Below are 25213 nucleotides of genomic sequence, written 5' to 3'. Positions count from 1 at the left end.
TGATCTTTATCATCATCCGAGTGGTCTCTCATTAGTACAAAGATTAGCATATCAGAGATTTGTTGATCTGCTTCCAACTCTGTTAGAGCATTTCTCGGTTGAACCCACCAAGCGTTGGTATATCAAGTTTGGTTGTCATATTTTAGTGATTCAAAACTTATTTAAAGAGGCGCTTGATTATTTACTAGAGTCAATTTCGTATAGTTTAGCTAGAAAATTACTAGGATATGAGTCTTACAAGTATTACATGAAGACTTGAAGAATGTGAAGAAGTAAATAGCTACAACAACGACATCATCCTTCCCCTTGAGGTTAGTAATATTTGATTTGAAATGTTTCATTCTTAAGTATCTTTCAAGTCGTGCATATTAAAAACATAACTGCGAAGCTGTGAATGATTATACTCTAGTTAGACATAGTATTAAGGAATTACAATACGAAGTATAACGTCTATCTTTTGAACTTCGTATATAAGACATCGACATAATCGTATGAATGCTATTGTGATTATGTGTATGGGTACGGGTGAAGATTTCGTCCTAGGAAACAATATTTTACATTCGTTTAAAGGAAGTACAATTCATAAACTTGTTTTATGAATCGAAAGGGAAATTCTAGGCTTATTGCTATTGTTATTCATTGCAAATCTTTGGATTACCAATAAGTGTGTTTATTAAAACCGCTCATAACTTGTTTATGCATCTTGGTAAAACTATTCACAATGCCTGACTTTTGTATTGGTATGACTTTTATTAGTGAAACCGATCTTAAGTAATCACATGAGATGGTATGATTGATATTTGTAATTGGTGTGACCATTCCTAGTCATTGGGTGACCAATCCTAGAACTTCGTTGGGACTAATCACAAGATGTGTAATCGATCCTTGTAGTAGGTTAACAAGTTTTAGTAATTGGTATGACCAATCCTATAACTTGTGCAACTGATCACAAGTCAGTACCATAAATAAGTGGTAACCGATCCTGGTACTTAGTTAACAATATTTTGGAAACTAATGTGACCGATCCTAGTAGCCACTTGGAGGTAGAACCGAAACTTGTTTTGGTAGAACCATTAAACCCATGAATGGTGGTTGAATGTTTTTGATCAATCACATAGTTCTTGGAAATCAGATGAACCAATTCTAAACTCGTTTGGAAGTGTGGCAAATCGGTTCCAAGATTGTAAATATGAAAAAGAATTTACAAAGTAAAGATGTCGCCATACTTTGAACATGTGCAATAACTCTTATCTTTTATTGTTCAAAGATATTCCTTAATAACTAAAGGAGAATCCCGGATCGAAATAAATTGAAAATCTCTTAATTAAGGTATTTAGCTTTACATGCTTTTAATTTCCAGCAATTAAAATGCATATCTTTAGAAAATAAAAATTTGATGTACATTTACTAATTGGAGATTTTCTACTGAGATTTCGGTCAATTTTTGGATAGAGCATTTCCAGGAATTATGAAAACCGAATTTGGAAATATATTACATATCTTGAGAATATTTTCGGTTTTGGAAATTCCTTGGTGTCCAAACTTCCTTGGTCTATAAATATTGAAGTTTTCATTTCGAGCAAACTAATCCTCAGAGCCAGCAAAACTACCTAGTTGTGTTGTTACTGGTGGAGCCATCTATTCGGAGAGGAAAGTACCCTAATTAGGCGAAATCTCTTACGACCGCTCGTTTTAAAGACTTCTTTGGGATTGGGAATCTCTACGAGTACCTTTGGTGGGAAACTAGATAATTGTAGTTTATTATTAGTTTTCGATTGATTTGATTGACTAACGGTTGTTGAACTTTGATTGCACCTAGTTTTTTTATGCTTGAGAATATTCTCTTCTGATATAAGATTCACTCAAACTAGATCGAAGTTTCGACGGGGATCTTTAGACTGTTTGTAGATCTAAAGACGTCTTGTGATAATCCATTGTTAACAGACTCCGCTTTGTGTGTGATTGATCACAAGAGATTTAAGTTTATTGTGTGCAGGTGTTTATTGAAGATCTAAGAAGATTTGAAGACAAAAAAGATTGCTTGTCTGAGTTCATAATCTTTGGTGTGCACAAAACTTGATCGGCTGGGGATCCAACTATAATCGGTTTATCTTTGTGATAATCTTGGTTGATTAGTTGAGTAGATCGGCATCAATATATTGTTTTTGTGACTAAGAGTATTGATTGCAAAATGTAGACAATTACTTTGGTAGTTGTATTGAGATATATCTAAGAACTTGACAAAGGAGTTTATTGGGATAAAAGGAAGAGCCTTTTGTCAAACCCATATCACTTGTTTGAAAAGAGTTGTTACCCTAAGATTTGTTGTTCCTTTACTGTTTAGACTACGAACCAAAGGAATTGTTCCAAGTGTGTGACTTATTACAAGTTGGAGGCGCAGGGATACAGGCGGAACTAGGTGAACTATAGGTTTAGTTGCTTGGTCTCAACTATACGAAGTTGGTTTAGATTTTGTATATCGGCTTAATCCTGAGAGTATTCAATTCTGGACAAGGTCCCGGGGTTTTTCTGCATTTGCGGTTTCCTCGTTAACAAAATCTTGTTGTGTCTTTTACTTTTCTATTTCCGCAATTATAATTGTTTTTATTATAATTAGAAGTAAAATACACAAACGTTAATTCCCAATTACTTGATAGCAATCCTATTGTGTTTGGTTAAGTCCGAACCTATTATCAAGTAATCATACTTCGTTGTTGTATTGTCTCGATCTTGTATCCATAGTCAATCACACAAGTTATCTTGTTGTCGTATTGTCTCGATCTCGTATCCATAGACGATCACACGAAGTGTGAACCGATTAGTTGTATTGTCTTGACTCAGTCCATAGACAATCACTTTCGGAGAAAGGACTTATAGGTGGAAAAGTTTTAGATTGAGGTATATTTGGATACCCTCGTCTTTTCAAACTCCGGTTGAACTAGTTAAAGAATATGGAATTAAAAACATAGTCTTTTAGCTAGAGTTTTCTCTACTACATCGTTTAAATCTTGGGAAATTAGGGGAGCTTTAACTCATTTATGGGGTAATTTTTTGGCATTCCAAATTAGATATTGATCAAAACCTTTTCATTATTACTTTTTACTCTTTTAATAATTTGAATTGGTTATCCAACAATGGTCCCTGGTACCCTTTTGGAACTGTTCTAGCCACTGCACTAATTTTCAATGGAAAGAACATTTTTACTGATTTAGTCAAAGAAATCCCTCTTTCGCCTTCATTCTTGAATATAAAGCATGAACATAGAAGTCAAGTTATTGTTGAGTTGATAGCTAGTCATTTGGTTAGTGTCAAGAGAACATTTACTGGCAGTGCTCTACCAAATACGGATTTTCATCCTAAATCTCTGATCAAGGTCAATACGGAAAAATATCTTATAGATAAACTCCTAGTGAAATTTGGTAACTATCTGATAACGGAGATTTACATCAATTATCTAAACTTACCATCAAGTTTTTGTGATTCTTTCCTTCATCTTGGACACAAATCTATAAGTTGCGCCATCTCCAAAGACAAAACTCTAGAGGATATTTATGACATAACTGTTCCCCATTTCCACGAGATGATAACATAGTTGAGATTTGGAATCCATCTATCACAAACAACCATCATGCTAACTCTCATTTTACGGAATCGTTCTTAAACATATCAGGTGTAAGAGAGACTTAGCATATTTACTTCGAGGCAGAGTCAAACTTTAATTAATATTTCCAATCCTTCTCAAAGTCCTACTAATCTTCAGCCAAATGACATTAGTTCAGAGCACCTTGACTCAGATATGCCGGAGGATTCAAACTCAATACTTAGAAAAAGAATATTTCCTTTCAATTTACTTGACAATTTCTGCCTGAAATTGGCTTTTTCTTCTAAGTCTAATCGATTTCCGATTCCTGAGTCAAATGGGGTACCGATTCATAAGGGTAAAGATGTTTTTTCAAGTTCGGGTCTCTTATAAGACATTGTCAACTCTGATGCAGTTAGAATTTCCCCTGCAACCTCTCCAATTCGAGGTATAACACTTTCTTTTTCTCATTATCAGAACGCAAATGAATTCTTTGATTCTTATATCTCAGTCTCTTATGCAAATACACTGCCTGAAATGTTGAAATAACCTGCCTTAATTCTACAAAACCTAGTTTTCAGAGGATCATTGTTGATTATTCAATTTCAATTTACAAAACCTAGTTTTTAAATTTCAATTCCTATTTTTTTCCTTGTCTCGAACCCCATTTGTACTGAAAATTTGCAATCAACCCCGATAAATCATGGAATTCCTCTCATAATTAATCAATACAAATCTAATTTGAAAGAACAAAAAGGTGACTCTGGTTCTTATCTTCTCCCGCTGCTTCCATCAACCCCTCCATCAACACCTTAATGCGAAATACATGTTCTTTCCCATATCTTTTCCTTCATGTTGAATCTTCCTTTTAATGTCTTTTACTATGTTGTATATATTTAGTTAATTTAATTAATTAGCATAACTCAGTAGTGTGTTTGGCGCGAATGGAGTTAAGGGTGAATTTCGGTCAATTTGAGGAATCAAGGGTGGAGTTCAAATATTAGGGTGTTTGGCATGGATGAAATTGAAATTCCAGGGAGTTCAAATTTTATCCTTCAGTGGAAATCAAATAACACCTCCCCTATGGAAGTTGAAAATCCATCCTCTCAACTCCACCCGTTGACTATGTTGACATTTCAACTTTCTTTAAACAATATTTGGTTTCTTACGACTACAAATTTACTTTGATACTTAAGATATTATTATTTTTTGGCATGTTGTTAGTAGTGTTGATTTAGCTAGTAACATGAATAATATTGACCTTCTGGAATGGCTTAAATCAACTTTTATCAGTAACAATTCTAGGAATGTCTCTAATGATACTGTGAATGTTAATAAAGTTGCTTTTTTGCTCTGGCATATATGGAAAGCCAAATGTTCTTTGGTGTTTGATGGCAAATAGGTTACTGAAGCCGTATTATCTAGGAACATATATTTGCACTATAATGATTGGCCTCTCTTTTTAGAAATAATCAGCCAATTCTGGCCAGGAACTCTATAGGGAATTGTTGGAAGTTACCTCTCTCCGGGTTTGAAAAATATAACTTTAATGCATCCTATTATAATATTATAGGTAACGCTGGAATGGGTCCTATTTCTCGAAATGATGCAGGCAGTTGCAATGGAGTTCGATGCATCCCAACAAGGACGCTAGATCCAGGACAAACTGAAGCCCTTGCATTAGCTGCTGCAATCAATTGGGCTATGGAGAAAGGTTGCTGGAAAGCAGAATTTGAAGGTGATTACCAGAATGTGATTAATGCAGTCAATGGAAGAAGAGAAGTTGTTTGCTGCATCAATAATAATATTATAGAACATATTCTTCGATTGTTGGAAAACTTTGATTCTTGGAAATGTAGTTATATTCCAAGAGATTCTAATAAATGTACGCATGAATTAGCTAAACATGCAGTAAGTTTAGGAGCTCAGGAAATTAGGAATGCAAACATTCTCACTGGTTGGAGGAATGCATCCAGGATGATTTGTTGAACCCTTAAATTATTTTAATGAATACTTTCTTTTGTATTAAATAAAAAGTAATTTACTTATTTTTATTTTTAATATCACTTTAATAATGTTATTTAAAAAAAGATTATTAGTAATTGTTTAACTTTTTTCTTATATTTATTTTTAGATTTATATAAAAATAATCTCATATTTCAAAATTAAATAATATTTAATATTTTTTTCAAATACCAAATGGATATTTATTAAAATACTCCTTCCGTCCCTAAATAGATGACCTACTTATTTTTAAATTTTGTCCCTGAATAGATGGCTTATTTTATTAAACAAAGGGATATTTCTAACTGCCTTTTTAATTGATTATTGGTAGCATAAGAAATATGTAAAATTTGATAGCCATGTCTATATTTGTCACATAGATGTTTTTAAATTGATTTCCAATGGATTAAAGTTTACGAATGTAATATAGTTTGAGAGATAAATCATTTCTAAATTTTACTAGTTATTATTCATAAGGATATAATTGTAAAAATACTTACAAATACCCCTTCTCCTCGTTTCCTCAAGAATTATGCAAACTTGAACTAGCTCATCTATTTAGGGACAGAAGGAGTAATATTTAAATTAAGAAAAATTATTCAAAATATTGACAAGTTTTTTATTAGAATTATATTTAAATAAAAATATTATTTCGTCCCTGGAAAAGCCATAGATAATGCGGTCTCACGCAAACACTCTAAGTACTTGGACAAGTGTGTTACACATGGCCACGGTTTGGGAGTCCTAGCCTTCACTACTCTAGGAGAATTAGGTGAGGATAGTTTGTGTTTTTTCAAGCGTCTGAAAAATTATTTAGTTAGTAATGACGCTAGTAGTGGTAGTTTTATTTTTCATAGATTAGGTGTTGCTATCCAAAAAGGCGTTGAAGCCCAGCTTGTTGGTAGGCTACCGACCAAAAGCTTTGTATAATTTCAACACTGATAGTTTTCAAAATACAACTCAAATTATTTAAATAATATTATATTTATTAATTTACCTATTTTATTTTTTATTACTAAATATATAATAGTTTTAATCATTAATGTTACTATTTTGTTTTCTAAACAAAATGGTTTTTATTAATGAAAACTTATTTAAAATTTATATAAAAATAATAATTAGAGATATTTATTGATTTTTGAAAGGATGGAGGTCATTTTCTAGGTAGTTTTAATTCTAGGTAGTTGGAAACTCCCTAGAATTCGAACTCCTTCCATGCTAAACGCAACCTAGAATTTGACCACAACTCTCTATGAATTATGAAAATCCTGGGTTGCGGAAACCCTTTCACACTTAACCATTTACATTTTTTGATACAACATGATAAACCTGAAATCATTTTTTTATTTGAAACTAAATCCGCTAGACAACTTGATAAGTCTTTACTCTCTTTCTTACAAACATTCACATTGTGGACCCAATAAGAATAGCTAAGGGTCTAGTAATTGCTTGGCTAGACGGTTTTCATTTTGAGATTGTTCAATGGAATATAAACATGATCAATATATCAGTTAAAACCAACTTTGAATCAAAACAATGGTCACTTGCATGCTTTTATGGTAGTCCTTATTCAAGGAATAGAAACATATCTTGGGATTTCATAGAAGAAATAACATAACAAATAGACAAACATAAATTGTCATGGATTTCATTAGGAGATTTGAACATGATCTCTGACTCTTCAGAGAAACTAGGGGGGCTTTATTTTAATAAGAATGGTAACACTTACTATTGCAATATTCTGCAAAGAGCGTGGCTATTTAGTTTAGGGTTTTCAGGATATGAGTTTATTTGGAATAACCATAGGAAAGGTTCTGCAAACATACAAGAAAGATCTGACACAGTAGTTATTAATGCAGATTGGAATCTTCAATTTTTTAGGGCTAAACTAACATACTTAGTGCCTGTGGGAAAGTTATATCTCATTATTACTAGACTACAATTATGAACAATTAGAATGGACTTTAAATTCCACGACACATGGTAAAAAAGAACAATCTTGTTTCCAAATAATCAAAGAGTTTCGGCAAAACACTTATGCGGAAAATCCAACAGATTCTCTTGTTCAAAATCTTCACTATCTGGAGTTCAACTACTAGATTGAAAAAATATCTTTGGTCTTCCTTCAAAACAAATTAAAAAAACCTTAAAACAATTACAAAACCTAAAATCCAATGTAAGTTTTCAACCTTAAATAAAATAGAAAATAGAAAATAAAATTCAAGAAAAAAATGATAGAACTAGAAAAATTATATGATACTCGGGAAGAAATAGCAAAAAAAAAACAATCTAGAGAAAACATGATGGATTTAGGATAAAAAAATACAAAATATTTCCATACAGTCACTCTTTTTATTGCAGACTCTGTTGATAACTCTAATCATCAATTGTTTTCTAATAATATTGAAGTTGTCATTTCTGATGAGAAAAACTATTCACTTTTTTCCTTCCCTTATAAAATTAAGATATTATATGTTCCTAAAAAAATGAAACTTAATAAGTTACCAGGGCCTGATAGCTTTCCCGCAAGTTTCTCTAAACAAAACTGGGACACTGCAGGGGACCAAGTAACTGCAACAATCCATGATTTCCAAAAATTGAATAATGCATCCCGAAATCAATAGTCTTTTCCTTTTTCATATTCCTAGAGCAAAACATCAAAAAAAGACCTAGTTAGTTTAGACCAATACACTTATATAATACTACTTACAAAATCATAGCCAATTGTTGATGGTGGATTTTCATCAAGGACTAAAATCGTAAAATCATGATACTGCATGTTTCTGACCCGGCTTCAGGAATGTATGTGACGATTCATATTTTACCATTCGTGAACCGTTTCACGATCTCTGACTGCGCGAACATTCCTCTCAGAGCTATGATGAATATATTTCTTGAAAGGCCTCCCAGCTGAGCGTTCGATACTTCACACATTTCATCATCACCTCTACATAGAATCAAAATGGTTGGGCGGTCCTCTAGACATAATATTTGTTAGAGAGCTTAACGCCTCCAGGACGTCACGTTGCTCGTTATTCCCTGACTACGTAGAGATACCATGTATGAAATCTCTTAATGATTGGGTGGTTCCTAGACATATGTTTGGGCGGTTCAGGACGTCACGTCGTTCGTTGTTCCCTGACTGCACACCCCCCAGAACGAATATGATGCTTCAACTATCTCATATCTCGATTCTGCAAATAGATTAATTCTAGCGTGCAATTCTCCAACTGAATTCCTATAAAATAATCTATTATATCTCATTACTCCGTTCAATGGTTGGTTCCATGGATTAGTAATAGATAACCATTTTATCACATTACTCTGTTGCCTGAATCCCCAGCTGGATTCCATGGATTAGTAACAGATACTCAACTCATTTTATTACTCCGTTTCATATATCATTCTCAGCTGAATTTCATGAATTAGTAATAAATATTCAGCAATCGGGTGTCTGGACCATCACCGAGTAAGCCCCGAGAAAATGGTGCAAGTGTACTTGACAATAATGCACGAATGAGCACCCGGACGCACGAACGAACATTTGAAAATATGGACGAACGAGCAACTTATGAGGGAAAATAATAATAAAATAAGCAAGAAGCGTGGGACCGGGCCCACCGGCCGGCCGGTCCCCCTCTCCCATTATTTTATTTTATATTAATTTATTATTTCCCTCATCTCATGAAGATTTCTTCATTTGAGCAAACTCCCTCGTTTGAGCGAAACTCCTAGTTTCTCCATACTTTCCATCAAACGATGAAGAATAGTGAAAAATAGGGAAAGGTGTCACGGGACCGGGCCACCTAGTCAGCCGTCCATTCCCTAGCCGTGGCCGGTCCCACGCCTTACAATCCCTTATTTTCTCATATTATTATTTCCTTCATCTCATGGAACTCCATCGTTTGAGCGAAAACCCTAGTTTTTCAATATTTTCTCAAATATTGCTCAAACCCTGGAAAAGCCAAAAATCCAAATGGTCACTTGGCCGACTAGGCTACTCATGTCAAATATTAAAATATTATTATTTTAATATTCTCTAAATATTGGTCGCACGAGCAAATATCTACTCGCTCATTCGAGCAAAATCGAGAATTTCAGTGAAGATCAAACTCTTCTGAAAATCCAAAATATTGCTCAAACGCGCACCAGAAAATACCGAAACTCTCAGAACTAAGACACGGACATCATGGTGACACGGGCATGATACCTTGACCGACCAAGGCCGGCCCTAAGGCTTGCAAGGAGCCGGTCCCACACATCTTCATAATTTTGACCTAATTTGCTCTCAATTGCTCATATTGGGTCAAAACTCTCTCAACCAACTTGGGACTCGCTCGACCGACCATCAGCCGGACGCACGACCACCAAAGGCCGGTCCCATGACTCCTTGGTCGGTCCCTCATCTCTCCTAACTAGGTTTTATCACCTAACGCTCACACGAGCAATATTTTAATAAATGATTGAACCGGCATTTGATCATCCTTTCACCAACTGGTCAACAAAGGACCTTGGTGCATGCTCACTCGAGCACTTAGGCTCTACATGGTCGACCATCATCCCATGTAGCCGGTCCTTCCTTCACTCAGTGACTTATTTTCAGTAAATCATCAATTGACCAACAATTGATCAAAAATTACGGTTTAGAACAAATGCTCTGCAAATCATAATTCTGAGCGAGTTCAGACACTAATAATTTTATGTTGATCCAGAAATCAACATCCATATTAATTATATAATATTCGGTCCAGCTACTAATATTTTAATTAATATTTTATTCGGTCATGCTACCAATAATTTATCGAATAAGCAATACTTGCTCAGGTGCTCGAATATTGATTCAACTATCAATATTCAGTAATTTATCGAATGAGCAATACTTGCTCGGATGCTCGAATATTGATTCAACTATCAATATTCAGTAATTTATCGAATGAGCAATACTTGCACAATTGCTCGAATATTGATCCAACTATCAATATTCAACAATTCATCATATGAGCAATATTTGCTCAGACTATCAATATTCATCATGTTGACTCAACTATCAACACCATTCATTCGAGAACTATACGTCCCAGCATACATGTTCAATTCATGAATCCTAGAGCATTCAGCAATCATGCTTGACTGAACCATACTTAGACTCATCGTCTAATCAAGTCAACGACTGAATGATCAAATACACGTCAGCTCTGCAGAGTCCACGTTCGTGAGACATCAATCACGTCAAATGGGGGATATTCATTAGGGTTTTGGTCTGGTGGCCTACAATACGTGTGTTCATCCACGATGAGAAATGTGAGTAAGTCGTGCAAGCAGTTGAGTGAGTTAGCAAAGTAGTGGGTGGAACAATCAACCAAGTCTCAGCACGACCTGGAACTGGTTAAACCACGATTTCCCACTTTCCCACTTGAGCAACTGTCACACTTACTGGAGATCAATGTGTCTACTATTCTGGCAATATAAATAAGTCTCTAAATCCATGATTAAAGACAGGACAACGTTCGTATAACAAAAGAATTCTAATTGAGCAATCACTCTCAAGAATTCCATCAATCAACCAGAACTTATTCGAACTCAACAGTTCACAGAAAACTTGCAGAAACCTTAAACACATTCACAATCATCATTGATCTTGCACACTTCTCAGCTTCCCTCCTACAAATTAACCCTCTTCCCTCTTTGTGACCGAATTGACTTGGGAACGACCATTGTCTTGGTTTAGGCCGGAGTCCTACAAATTGATCTCTTGAACTCAAAGCACTCCCGTGTAGTGCATCTGTTTGAGGTTAGGCAGTTTGCTCGGTTGAGGAGCCTCCGTTCGCGCGGTCGTCTCTCAGTTCCCTAAAAAACCAGAAAATCGTTTTTCCCCATCAACACCAATTAAACCATTTCTAGATAAAATCATATCTCCTTTCTAAACCGCTTTTTTATCCTCTAGACAAATTTCAGACAACATCATTATAGCTCACGAGATTTTCCATACTTTCAAAAAGAAAAAAGCCAGAAATAGAGGTTTGGGAGTGAAAATAGATATGTCCAACATGCGATCCTTTGGTTTCAATAACAAATTCTGTAATCTAATCAGATAATGCATCTCCACTACCTATATAGTCGTTCTTCTGAATGGCTCCCCTGGTGATTCTTTCAATCCTTCAAGGGATCTTATACAAGAGGATCCTTTATCCCCTTATCTTTTCATCATACGCATGGAATTTTGTTAGAGCACTGCTCGGTCGGACTTGCATGTGTTGTTATCTCAAGCATGTTTGTCAATGTTAGTGATCAAAACTATAAGTCTTGATTTCTAGCCTATTTATAGATGTCTCGGACTAGGACATAGATAGTGTAGTTGAGCTTAGATTTCACGGAGTTCATCATTTGAAGACGAAGAACTAATAAGGGAAGCTTGTGGAACTTCTTCGACAAAAGGTATGTGGAGACTTGAACTCATCTATCACTTGGAAAGCCTATTTATACTATCTCATATATTGAGACATAATTCATGTTAAGATATAGTTTTCTCTATACACATTTGAGATTTCGAGCTGAGTATATCTCGAAATATGTGTTGGTAAGCTTTCGCTTCAACCAAGTTCATCTTATATCATGAGAAATTTCCGAGTAACATCTTACATGGTTTGTGTGATACAATCATTTGATGTAGGCTTGGAATGTTTTGATAATGATTATTTCAATATCTTGAAAATTGCTTTGATGCTAATATTGTGTGAAAACGGCTATTGTCATTATAGAAGAATGTTATAATGAATGAAATAAAGAGTTGAGAATGTAACCATGTTTGGATATAAGCATATATAGTGTGTTCGCACATTAGTGTATAAATCCTTAAACCGGGAGCCAAGTGTATGCATATGTGTATATACGAAATTGGTGAAGGTGACAGATTTAGTATGCGTACCCGTACGCATACTGGCGGAAGTTTTCGAACCGAAAATTTCTGCTGAGTTTGGTTTTGAAAAACTCTTAACTAGTCACCTTAAGTATGCGTACCCGTACGCATACTGGCGGAAGTTTTCGAACCGAAAATTTCTGTTGAGTTTGGAAACTAAACAAACTCAAATCCGGTTGCTTAAGTACACATACCCGTACGCATACATAAGCTGGTTACTTTGTCAAATCGGTCCGTTCATGGACTTCAACATTTAAATCATAATGAATGCAATCTTTGCAAACCGTGGCTATAATATTCATGATTGATTCAAGTGAATCAAACCGATTTGGTTTCAATTGTGTTTTATATTGCAATTGAACAACTCTTTAACTAGTTTTATTTGAGTCATTTGAACTAGTTATGGTTGAGATGAATAAGGTTGATATGAGAGTAATTATATGGCTAACCTCGGTTAACTGTTTGTGAACCAACATGGTGCACACGTTTAGGTACGGTTACATAAACCTAAATGAGGGTACATTTCATTTGTGTGTAACAAGCTAAGTTCGATCTAACGGTTGAAAGATATTAGCTTGGTTGAATCAGGTTTTTCATCTAACGGTGAATATTGAATGCTTTCGTCTTATGATACAATCCGATTGTGTAGTCAGGAAGGATTGTAGAGAGGTGATTGATTAATCTAGGTTGTTCTTCGGGAATATAAGACCGGATTATCAATTGGTTCCTGTTCACCTTGATTTTATATCTTAAGACGGAACAAAACCTAGGGTTTATCTGTGGGAGACAGATTTATCCTTTGATAGACTTTTTTGTGTGAGACAGAATTGTTTATTATCAAGTCTGCGATTTTGTGTTGCAACAACTCTTGGTTGTGGGTGAGATCAGCTAAGGGAATCAAGTGCGTAGTATCCTGCTGGGATCAGAGACATAAGGAGCGCAACTTTACCTTGAATCAGTGTGAGATTGATTAGGGTTCAACCTCAGTCCAGTCTGAAGTTAATTGGTAGTAGGCTAGTGTATGTAGCGGCTTAATACAGTGTGGTGTTCAATCTGGACTAGGTCCCGGGGTTTTTCTACATTTGCGGTTTCCTCGTTAACAAAATTTCTGGTGTTTGTGTTATTTTTATTCCGCATTAAATTTTGTTATATAATTGAAATATCACAGGTTGTGTATTGTATCGATCAATTGTGAAATCCAACATTTGGTTGTTGATTGGAAATTGGTTGATCCTTGGATATTGGTCTTTGGTACCATCCAAGTTTATTACTCTTGTATTTGATAAAGACTCGCAAATTCTTATTTGCTTGAGTAAAGATCAAATCAAGTGAGAGAGATATTAACTCCTCGATATATTTTTCTCTAGATTGAGTCTGACTGTCTAGTTGATTCTCTAGAAAGTATATTGGAGTTAGTCCATACAGATTGATAATCGAAATATTGGTGTGGTTGTTAGACCCCCGCTTTTTCAGAATTGATTGACATCTGTAAAGATTGGATAGACTCACCTAGAATTAGTTCTGACAAAGATGTGGTTTATCTGGAAAAAAAGATGTAATAGAGCATTTCAGTGGAAACAAAAATCACATATTCAACTATCCATAGAAATTGAGAGACATGTACAATTTTGGCACAATAAAGGTGACAGACCCAAGAAGATTACACCCCCAAGGGAGCCGACTGTTGAAGAAATCTGGAAATTTCTTGCTAAGAACCAGAGTCAAGCCATTTTGATTGGGGCTAATAGGATTGTTAAATCCTGCCTAAATTTTCTCGGATTTTTCTTTGCGGATACCATAGCCAAAAGGACAAAATCTTTTGATTGTACTGTTAATTGGGACAATATCCTACCAACTTATATTGCTCTAAAAATTTCAGTAAATAAATTTAATGCTAGGAATGATCTTCGCTCCCACATTAGATGGCTAAGTTAGTCTATCGAAGGAAAACCGCTATACAATTCTATTTTATTTTGTTTTTGATAGCCCTTTAGGCTAACTCTTAGAGCAGTTCCTATGGACTCAACAAACTTGAAGTTTGTTGATTTTGCTCCCACTATGGACTCAGCAAACATGAAAAAATGGATCTACAAACTTGAAGTTTGTTGAGTGAGTTGGATCATGTAGCGCGCGCGTGGTGGAAGGCCGGACGGCCTTGGCATCAACGCTGGCGCTTGTCCTTGCAACGCTAGTTGTTACGTCACGCGCGAGCGTCCTTCCTTAAAGCGCCGCGTTTTTCATAGAAGTGCCAACGACTCCTTCCATCCAACGGCTGCTGCTCCTTTTTGTTTCCCTATAAATTCAGTTCATCTCCAGACTTGAAACTCACACCTTCTTCGTCACTACCTCAAAATTACACAATTTCATACCATCTCTAATTTGTTCTTTTTTTTTTCAAACAAAACTATTCATATCAACTCAATCTACCAGAAAAAATTTCATCGCTATAAATTTCATTTATAACAAACATGGCATCCTCACAACAACGATCACAACAACAAACACCACAACAAATACAACAACAATCACAACAAGAAACACAACAAGAAACACCATGAAACACAAGAATTCGTGGTGTCAAGTATACGATGGATGAAGGAGAGTCACTTTGCAGAAATTATGTATTATATACACTAGAAATCAATGGTATTTACCAAGAAAAAAAAACTTTTTATGATAAGATTTTACAAATATTTTGTGAAGAAACAGGTAACCCCAATAGACGTGATGCCGATAGGTTGTCTCATCGTTTTCACATAATTTCAGCAGCCGTTGGTGAATTTGTAGATTTGATCACTCAAATGTGGCACAACAGAAGAAGTGGTGAAGGCGAACCAGATATGGAACGAAGATGTCGGGAAGAGTGGCAAAGATCCCACAAACAGAGCTTCCAACATGAAACCTGTTTCACCATTTTGAGGGTGCTTAACAAGTTTAATCCATACTTGCTGGAAGGTAATCAAGTGCCTGCAAGATCACCACATGGTCCAATATCGCAGGATTTTCAGAATGGAGGGCCTGCTTCCTCACCTGATGGAACACCAAGTAGTCAGGAACAACACAACACTAATCTAGATGTTAACACCAACGTCAAGAGAAGAAGAGGAGGTGGTCAGAAAGCTGCAAAAGCAGCGAGAGACGCATCCCAACGAGCATTAGAATGAGGTTGAAGCGAGTACAACTATGCTGATCACAAGGAATTCGAGATGCATATAGAAGAAGATAGAGTCAGGGACCGTGGCATTGCTATAAATAATCAACAAAAAAGTCGTCTTTCACGAGAACAGTACTACATGGATTTTGTAAGCTAAACAAGTTACTCTCATTGAACACTTCAATAATGAATGAACGACAACTTGCTGCATGGACTAAGGGAATGGATGTGGCCGAAGCTCAACAAGCCGTGGCCGAACAACAACAAGTCCCCCCTCAACAAACTGGCCAGTATGTGAATGTAAAAGAAGACGAAGATGATGCCTCGGAAGAAACGAAGATGAATACAGTCTTGATAACTGATTTTAATTCTTGTTTACTTAAGTTTAATTTAATTGTACTCGTTTATTTAAAATTATTTTTAATATAATTGCCTCAATTTTAATTTTAAGTGTAGCCGTTTAAACAAACAACTTTAAATTAAAAAAACATATTAATTAAAATAAACAACAATACTAAATTGAAAGTAACATCTATCTTCCTCTGCCTCTCCCTCTGCCTCGCCTCCCGGGCATCGTCTCTTGCTCCTTTTAAAGCCCAAATGTGCTTAGTTAGATCTTGTCTTAGTTGTCCATAGATTTCCCGGTTTTGGAGTCTGTCAGTGGCAAGTCTATATTCTATTGTCGGTCGCCCATGCTCCACCATAAGATACGACACCAAATCTTCATCTGGAAAACTCGTCCAGGTTGGGTCACGCCTGGTTTCTTCAATGACCATGTTATGCAACAAGTCAGCATAATTTTGTTCATTTCTTGAAGATCAAGGAAGCGTGTCGGCCCATCTATGATGGCAAACTTCCTTTTCAGTATGCCAAAAGCGCGTTCAACATCCATTTGATGCAAAAACTCCATACACATTTCTTCCTCTTCTTCATACAACATTTCATCCATCTCTATATCTTCCTCATAAGAATCAAAATCAGAATTCATGGTTGAAAGTTGAAAGAAATTGAAATTAAGAAAAGATTGATCGGATGAAACATTGTTGTGAATTTGTGAGATCAAACTTGAGCCGTATTTATGGAGGTAGAAACTAGCCGGTAGAAACTAGCCGTTCCGGTGACCGTTTAAAAGTAGTCGTTGGCGATCTTGGTTCAAACGCCGGCGTTTCTCTTACAAACGCCAGCGTTTCTACAACGGGCACCATCGGTTGTACGAGGAGCGCTGGAGTTTGTAACGGAAACGCTGGCGTCTGCATTTCCTTCTCGTGCTTGACGGTCAACCTCTGAATGCTTTACCATAGTGGAAAACCCAGTTTGTCCATCCACCTGGCTCAATAAAAAAATATATATTTGAACATTGCCATAGGATTTTTTTTTTTTTTTTGATTCAAAATAAATTCATTGATTATCAAATAGAGCTTACATGAGTTGAGTTTCATGAGTAACCCATTCTTGAATGTCAAGAGGAAAACTGTCTAAATAAACAAAGGGTTATTTTGTTTTTGGTACTCATGTTTTGTCCAACTTTTGAGTTTGGTCTAACATTTGTCCAGCTTGGTGTTTGGTACTTGGAATTAACGTTGACCTCGGTTGAATCAGTTAAATACTGACTTCTGTTTAGAAATTATATTAAAAAAATAAAAAAAATAAAATTATTGAAGAAGTTTACTACCATGCCCTTCACTTTCCAAACATTTTACATAAACCCATCTTCTTACCTCTCAAAATCCATCAACGCCGCCGCCACCACCTTCCCTGCCACCATCACAACCACGTCCGCGCTTTCTTTGTAACTCTTAATTGAAGGGAAGTGATTTCCCACTTATACAACATTGTCCGCACAATACCACTGTTCTCCGCTGATGCCACAATATTACCAAATAGAGACTCCTAACGAGTTTACAAAAATCAAACAAAATAAGAATCCTAATTCAAACCAACAACCAAAATTTCCTAATTCAATCAAATCCTAATCAAAGTTTTCCTTCGGAATTCCAAGAGCAGAAACGCAATCTAATGTCGCTTCCCAATATCATCAACTCTGAAATCATCTCAGTGTTTCCATCAATTAATCTCGTCCTGAATTTCCATCCATTTCTGTATGTATGGAGATGAATAAGATGAGTGTTAATAAAAATAAAGTCAAGATCAAGAAAAAAGTTGTTCATGAATCAATAAGATGAGTGCCGGAAAAATTACTTCACGTGCTCCCTCAGTTCCTTATGATTTTTGCATTTCTTCATCTCATACAACGTGAGTGTTGATTTTAGAAAGTAAAATTGAAATTTTGATTTCGATTGGAAAAGTCTGATAGCTTCCTTAACTCCAAAACCTTTAATAATTCTAGCAAAAATCTATTTTTTGTTTATCACAAAGTGGGAGGGCATCAGTCAAATATCACTTTCAACCTAAATTTTTATTTCAAATCTGAAACCAGTGAGTTAGAAAATGGTGGATAGTTGTTTCAGTGGGGAGGAAGATGAAAGAGGAAATGCTTTTAGGTTAATATATCATGAAATTTCTGTGACCGTCCACGTGTACTGAGATCAACGGTTTAGGTAAAATACCAGAAAATAGTTTGGGTCAATTCATTAAAATTAAACTTAACCTAGTCAATGGAAGTCAATGTGAAGTCCAGGTACCAAACGCAAAGCTGGACAAATGTTAGACCAAACTCAAAATTTGGACAAAACACGAGTACCAAAAACAAAATAACCCATAAACAAAATCTGATCTTGAGATCCTAGTTTTTTTTTTTGCAATCTTGTCTGCAACATTATTGGACTCCCTTCTAACTGAAACACATTTCCAGTTTCTAATTTTATTCAACAGGTACCTAATATCCAGAATTAAGCCTTGGTTCATCCAATGAACACAGAAGACAGGTCCATTAATGAATCTAACCAACACTTCACTATCAGACTCAAAAATGACATTACTTAAATTTCTTGAAATTGCCGGTAACACAACTTGCTTCATAGCGCTGCATTCCATCTCCTCCACTTCTATTCCTTGCCTCATTCCTCCATTGATATATTGTCCTTGCACCCCATGGCAGGTACCTGCAAAATCCCTTATAATCAGTCCAATGCCTCCCTGTAAGGTTTCCTTAATAAATGATGCATCAAAATTAATTTTTAGATGTCCAGCATCTGGTAGTTTCCAAATCTGCATCTGCAAAGTGTCATTCATATTAACAGAATTATTAACATTCAACTGAACAAGCTTATTGATATTATCCAGAGAAAATAATCTGTTTGGATTATGATTCTGAAAGACCTTTGTGCATCTATCCTTCCAAATAGTCCACATTGAAACCATTAAAAGTTTATTAATTTCTTGCCTATTTATACCTGCACCAAAAATTAAGTTGTTACCTGCAGAAAACCAAGAGATTATCCATTGCCTGAAGGAATCATGCTGAACCAAAATATTCCCAACATTAATGTGTAGAGCTAACCACACAGATCTTGCATATGGACATTCAATGAATAAATGGTCACTGGACTCACTAGGATGGTTACACAGACTACAATGTAGTTCAATTCCATGCTTGTATCTAGATAGTTTGTCTCTAGTTGGAACAATAATTCTAACGCACTTCCACACAAACAACTTAACCTTGTGAGGCAGTTTAACCTTCCAAAGTGCTTACCAGACTTGAGAAGAAATTGGTACAACACCTGCATTGTTGTTAACCTGACCAGATAAAACATTATAGACACTTTTCACTGAAAAATTTCCCTTCCTGTCTGATAACCAAATCGGAATATCATCCCCTATTGTAGGGACATTCATTTCAAGAATTTTATTTGCAGAGTCAGGAGAAAACAAGTAATTAATTAGAGGAACAATCCAATTCCTAGTGCCAACATGAAAGAGATCAGCAACATGTGTATGAAAAATGGTGTTAACCAATCTATCAGCAGGAATAGGTGGATGATCCAAACCTATTACCCAGCAATCAAGCCAGATATTTATCTTAGCGCCACGCCTAATTGCGCAGAAACTATTTTTCTTGATTATATCAATGCACCTATATATTCCCCTCCATATCCAAGAACATTTCTCATTAAGCTTTTGTAGATGAAGAATGCTACAATTGTTAGAGTACCTAGAACTCAATATTTGAACCCACAGAAGATCTTGTTCATTTATAATTTTCCAAACCAATTTGCAGATGAGTGCTATATTAAAAGTTCCTAAGTCTCTGAAACCTAGACCTTCCATTTCCTTAGACTTATTAATACTATCTCAGGAAATAAATTTAATACCTTTACCAGTTATAAGCCCCCACCAAAAGTTACATTGCCATAGGAATTGCTCTTATGGATTTGGTCATTAGAGTAGAACGATTTTTTGGGGACCATGGTTTTTTTCGGGGACCACGGTTTTATTTTGGGTGAAGACATTAGAAGTAAATCTAGGTCACCCCTTATCTAGATATTTATATTAATACCTAAATTACCCTCCTGATTAATTTTGGGTGATGATTAGTTAGTGTTAATAATAGATAGTGTAATGATTAGTGAGATGATTAAGTTAAAGATAATTAGTGAGATTAAAAAATCAGATGGTTTTTTTTAAAGAAGTAGAATTATCGAGAGAGTAAAGTTAGAGAAGATGAAGAAGAAAAACATGAAAAACGATGGATTTTACCAACCACAACCGGAGGAAGGGTATTTGGGTACCCAGGTATGCTTCAAACTTAGATAATGTTGGTTGAATTGCTCCGAACTTTCAAAAAAAATGAAATTTTTTATGTAGATTTGGGCCAGTTCGGTTACCATATGTCAAGAACATGTAACCGAACACACCTGAAAGTGTAGTTCGGTTACGTTTTCCAAACACGCAGGTTACCGAAATCGCTCATTAATGGAGGTTTTGGTCGTACAGTGTAATGTTCGGTTACCTAGGATAAAATGGTAGGTAACCGAACTTTGAACTTAACAATTTATTTGGGTACATCTTGTGTGTTTGGTTTGTTCGCAAACTTCAACGCAACCAAGTTTCCAACCGAACTGCAGGTTAAAAGTAACCTAGTGTTAGAAGTTCGGTTGGTTCGCAAACTTCAACATATTTTGCGAATCAACCGAACTGGGCTTATATATGCAACTAGGCAAACGTTCGGTTACTACAAAATTTATTTCCTGGCTAAATTAGGTAGAGTTCGGTTACGAAGTTTCAAAGGTAGAGTTCGGTTACAAAGAAAACTTAATATTTTTGCGAACGAACCGAACTTGTGGACTTCTCATTATTTTCGTAAACTAAAGTTCGGTGATATCCTTATTTTGTGAAGGAACCGAACTTATGGACTTGTGTTGTTCTAATACAAGGAGTTCTGTTAAACGTATTTTTTTGCGAATCAACCGAACTCTGAGTTCGGTTAAGAAAAAATTAATTCGTGATAACCGAACTTTTCTCTGAAAAAAAACCCTCCATTAAACCTCTCTGCAACTTCCATTTTTAACTCATTTTAATGATTACTTCTCATTTATTCAACCAAAAACGAGTGACAAGTAATGGGTTTGTGAGAATATCTTTGTTAATGTTTTAAATTAAGTTATATATATATATATATATATATAGTGGTGGTGGTGGTGGTAATCGGTGGTTGGTGGTGGTGGTAATCGAAGGTGGTGGTGGTGGTAATCAGCGGCTGGTGGTGGTAATCGGCAATGATGGGAGGTGGTGGTGGTTATATATATATATAGATGGTTATTGGGTTGGTTTTAAATTAAATTACGTTAAGGGTAGGTTAGTCATTGCAATGCTTTAGGACACCCCTTATAACTATAGGGAAGGTGGTCTAATAAAACCATGGTCCCCTCAAAAAAAACCATGGTCCCTAAAAAAATCGTTCTTAGAGTAAGCCTTGTACAAATCCAGTATGCGTAATTAATAGATAAGGAAAGAAGAAAAAAATTAGTTCCATCCGAAGGCAAAAGCTTCCATCTCTTGCTACACAACCAACTACGAACCAAGTAAGCAGAATCTGGGAAGCTACAATACACAGAATTAGTGTAACCCCAAGCTTCATTGAATCAAGATTGAGGGCAATAATAACAAATTTGGACACAGCATTACGCTATAGGAAGATCCCAGCTCCAGTGAAGTGTCATTACATAGAAAAATAAGGTTTACACAACTAAAGCAGCAAGAAAACAAGTAAATTAACAGTAAAAAGTAGAAATGAATAGACGGAACAGCAATGACAACCATTTCACTGTGTGATCAAAAGTATAATGGTTCATTCACCACAAGAAGGTATTTAAGAAGGTACTACCAGCAACGATGTTTAAACAAATGCATCCTTTTCTAGCAGCTTCAGGACATCCTGCTGGTTGTTCAGCTTGGCAACATCAATTGGTGTCTTGCCATCTAAATTCTGGAGAGTGCTGAAAAAAGTAGAAAATGGAAATACAAAATTAATGAGCTGGTTCGAAACACACTCATGGGACACTCAACAAAGGCAGATTAAGCTTACACAGCAGCGCCGTTATCCAATAGGAGTGCTACACACTCCTTCCTTCCATAACCAGCAGCATAATGAAGGGCAGTATTTTTGTTCTTATCCAAAGCATCCACTGCTGCTCCAGCTTCGAGCAGGACCTGAGCACACTTCACCTGGTAGAAAACATCAAGCGGGTTACCTTACTTCACTGAACAGAAGCTTAAAGTGTTTTTTATCAGACAAGACACAACATATCCATTACTGGAGAAACTGGATGATATCTTGTTAGAGATTTCAGTAAACATGAACTTATAACTGTCTTTTGCCAGACAAGAAGTAACATATCCACGAAAGAGCAATAGTAAACGCCCTGTCTCATGAGATCAACATACCTCACCATATCCGCATGCAAAATGCAAGGCTGTCCTACCCTCAGAATCTTCTTCATCTTTATCAGATCCAGATGCAAGTGCATTCTTCAAACCCTATCACATTGAACGTACAAGATAAACAATACTGAAAATGCCTAGAAGTACTGCGTAAGCAACAGGCAAAACCTAAAATCATTGGGAATTACATTGTCCAATCCCAACCTGAGATGGAATGGAAGGAGACAACTATAAATTACCTCAACATCACCAACACTGGCAGTGTGGTGAACAACCGACTCGTCCTCATTGGCAGTTTCATCTTCTGCGTCATCAGCTGGTGTATCAAGTGGAGCTGAATTGGCAGCATCCGCTCCAAGACCCATAGCCTGCCCTAACTTCTGTAGAACCTCAGGATCATTCCAGTACCTATAAAAAAGTAAGCAAATCAAACTAAATTAAAAAGAGAAAAAAAGATTACCAATAACCAAAATTGTTTTTTTAAAACGTGAAAGTACAAATCAAGTTTAGCGGAAACTAAATGCAGACAAAACCTAAAATTACTGACCTCATCATTGCAGCTGGACCGCCACTCTCGATCTCGTCTATAATATGTTTCAAAGACGGATCATCCTTGATTTTTGACATTCTTTCTTCAAGTTCTTCTTTCCGCACTGGATTTGTCAAGTTCTCCAATATGGAGGATGTAGATGGATCCTATGATGAATAATGATGCAATTTACTTAAATAACATTCTTTCATACAACAGAGAACTCCATGTTCCAAATTATACAAAACAAAAGATGGCTGGTAGGTACCTGTATTAAAGCATTACCAAGGCGCTCAGCCATAGTCATGAATTGAGGATTTTGCATAACCTGCTGCATGGTCGTGTAATACTGTTGTGTATCAAACTGAGGAACACCCTCATCGCCAGCACCATGAACACTCTTTTGGAGCTGCTCCGCCATTTGGTTGAAAGCAGGATCTTTGGCTATCTGCTCAGCTAATTCCTTTATACTTGGGTCCTGCGGTCAGCCAACATGAAACATTAAGCTAAACATAAAGGAGCAAGTAAAAAGTACATCAGTGAGAAAAGAGACCAACAGCTTCTTACAAAATCTAGAAAATGCTCAACGTAAAACCCATCTAGAACTTAGCAAAATGAGCGAGTGCTCTGGACATACAGATCCGGCGCAAACAAGCCTTTGGTGCCACAATAAACCATCCAGGACCTTTTGCGACAAGTCCTACTAACATGCACCTCCGGATCTCTTACAATTACACCTCCTAAGCTACAGATCCAGGTGTCTTACAATGACAGCTAATAACATGTGTTTCAGGCATACAGACTCCAAAGGGACATATTTCTGCCTCATATAAGTTTGCACCTCAAGTCACTAACATCTCCCCTTTGTAAATAGGTTAATAACTCTCGTGCCGATAGTAGTTACTTAAATTTGTTTCAAAAGAATCAAAACCTAAGGTTATCACTGGAGAGTTAGTTCTTAATATTGGGGATAAACTGACTACTTGTGGAAGACAACAAAAGACACACTGCAGCTGTTTGAAACCATAATCATATACTGAATAATAGACAGACTAGACTCAGTGGATTTGCAACTGCTCCAAGTTACCACTCCATAAGTTCTAAAAGAATTCAAGATTAACTTGTTATATAACAAAATGCGTTTGAAATTTGAAATCCTACTAAGCAATTGGTAAAAGAGTAGAAATTTACATTAAGAAGGCTAGACATAGCAGAGAGATCAAAAGGGTTGCCAGGAAATCCAGCTCCAGCCTCAGCAGAGGATGTTTCATTATCGTTGTTGCTCTCCGGTAGAACTGATTTCTCTAATCATTTTTTAAGAAAAAAAAATGGATTTCATACGATTATTCTTCAATAATTGAACAAAAACACAAAGATAATTGGATGTTAACAATATTTTCTTCACTTAAACCAGTAGGATGATTAACTACCAGTAGTATCGGTGTTATCTTTCTGAGAATTAGACGCCATGGACGAAGAAGAACAAACTGCAGATACTAGAAGAAGAAAATAGGGATTTAATGTAAATAATAACAATAATAATTCAATTCAATTATTAAAGAATCAAATTATACACTCTACAAACCAATATCAAGAGAAAAAAAAATTGATTGACTGAGCAAAAACAAGATTACCAAAACTTAGAGAATCAAAATTGTTGAAATCTGATAGACTTACAAGATTTAGAAAAGGTGTTGAAGATTTGAAGGAGAAGATGAAAGAAAAGGGAGACCTAGTACACAACAAGAAAGAAGAAGAAGTTTAGAAAACCCTACCACCCTCTATATTAAAATCTTGCTTTGGCTGTTTGGCTTAGGCTCCGCTTTGGGTATATCTCTGATCAAGATTCTTTCTCTATCTTCTTCTTTTTTTACTTTTATTTTTTATTTTCCAAGTTTTAACCCCCTAAACAAGGCAGTGTAGCCAAGGAATACGAGTGTATTCGTATTTATTTACCGGTACTACTTACAGATTCATAATGGGTGGGGGTATGGTTTTGGTGAATGGATGTGGCCCATTTTTCAAGTCTTATCTTTACACTTCCTTGGCTTATCAAAGAAAATTATAATGTATGGCTGGCTGGCTCTCGTCTTGTTGTAAAGATGCGGATACCTCCCATGAGCCAACGAAGCATCTGTCATTCGCGACCGACCCTAACTGCATTTGTAAATTGTAACGTCTTCTGTT

At 35.9% G+C, this 25213-nt stretch overlaps 1 protein-coding gene across 5 annotated transcripts; it reads right to left on the bottom strand.

The window, feature by feature from the left end:
- Positions 1-21663: 21663 nt before the first annotated feature.
- Positions 21664-24943, bottom strand: LOC113281284 (ankyrin repeat domain-containing protein 2A-like). Of its 5 annotated transcripts, none has more exons than XM_026529991.1 (9): positions 24802-24943; positions 24457-24522; positions 24218-24330; positions 23295-23504; positions 23045-23193; positions 22737-22905; positions 22501-22593; positions 22142-22281; positions 21664-22052 (listed from the first exon to the last, which is right to left on the bottom strand). In XM_026529991.1, the coding sequence occupies exons 2-9, from the start codon at positions 24494-24496 to the stop codon at positions 21953-21955; spliced, it is 1014 nt and encodes a 337-aa protein (XP_026385776.1). In that variant the 5' UTR covers positions 24497-24522; positions 24802-24943; the 3' UTR covers positions 21664-21952. The 5 variants fall into 5 exon arrangements, with proteins under 5 accessions (XP_026385776.1, XP_026385779.1, XP_026385775.1 ...); XM_026529994.1 differs by having other exon boundaries at positions 24457-24513; positions 24802-24914; XM_026529990.1 differs by having other exon boundaries at positions 24704-24858.
- Between the last annotated feature and the right edge of the window lie 270 nt (positions 24944-25213).

Source organism: Papaver somniferum, chromosome 5, assembly GCF_003573695.1.
Source record: "Papaver somniferum cultivar HN1 chromosome 5, ASM357369v1, whole genome shotgun sequence".
In the NCBI taxonomy this organism is placed as follows: domain Eukaryota; kingdom Viridiplantae; phylum Streptophyta; class Magnoliopsida; order Ranunculales; family Papaveraceae; genus Papaver; species Papaver somniferum.
Note: the sequence above shows the minus strand (reverse complement) of the source record. Positions and strands in the feature narration are given on the sequence as shown.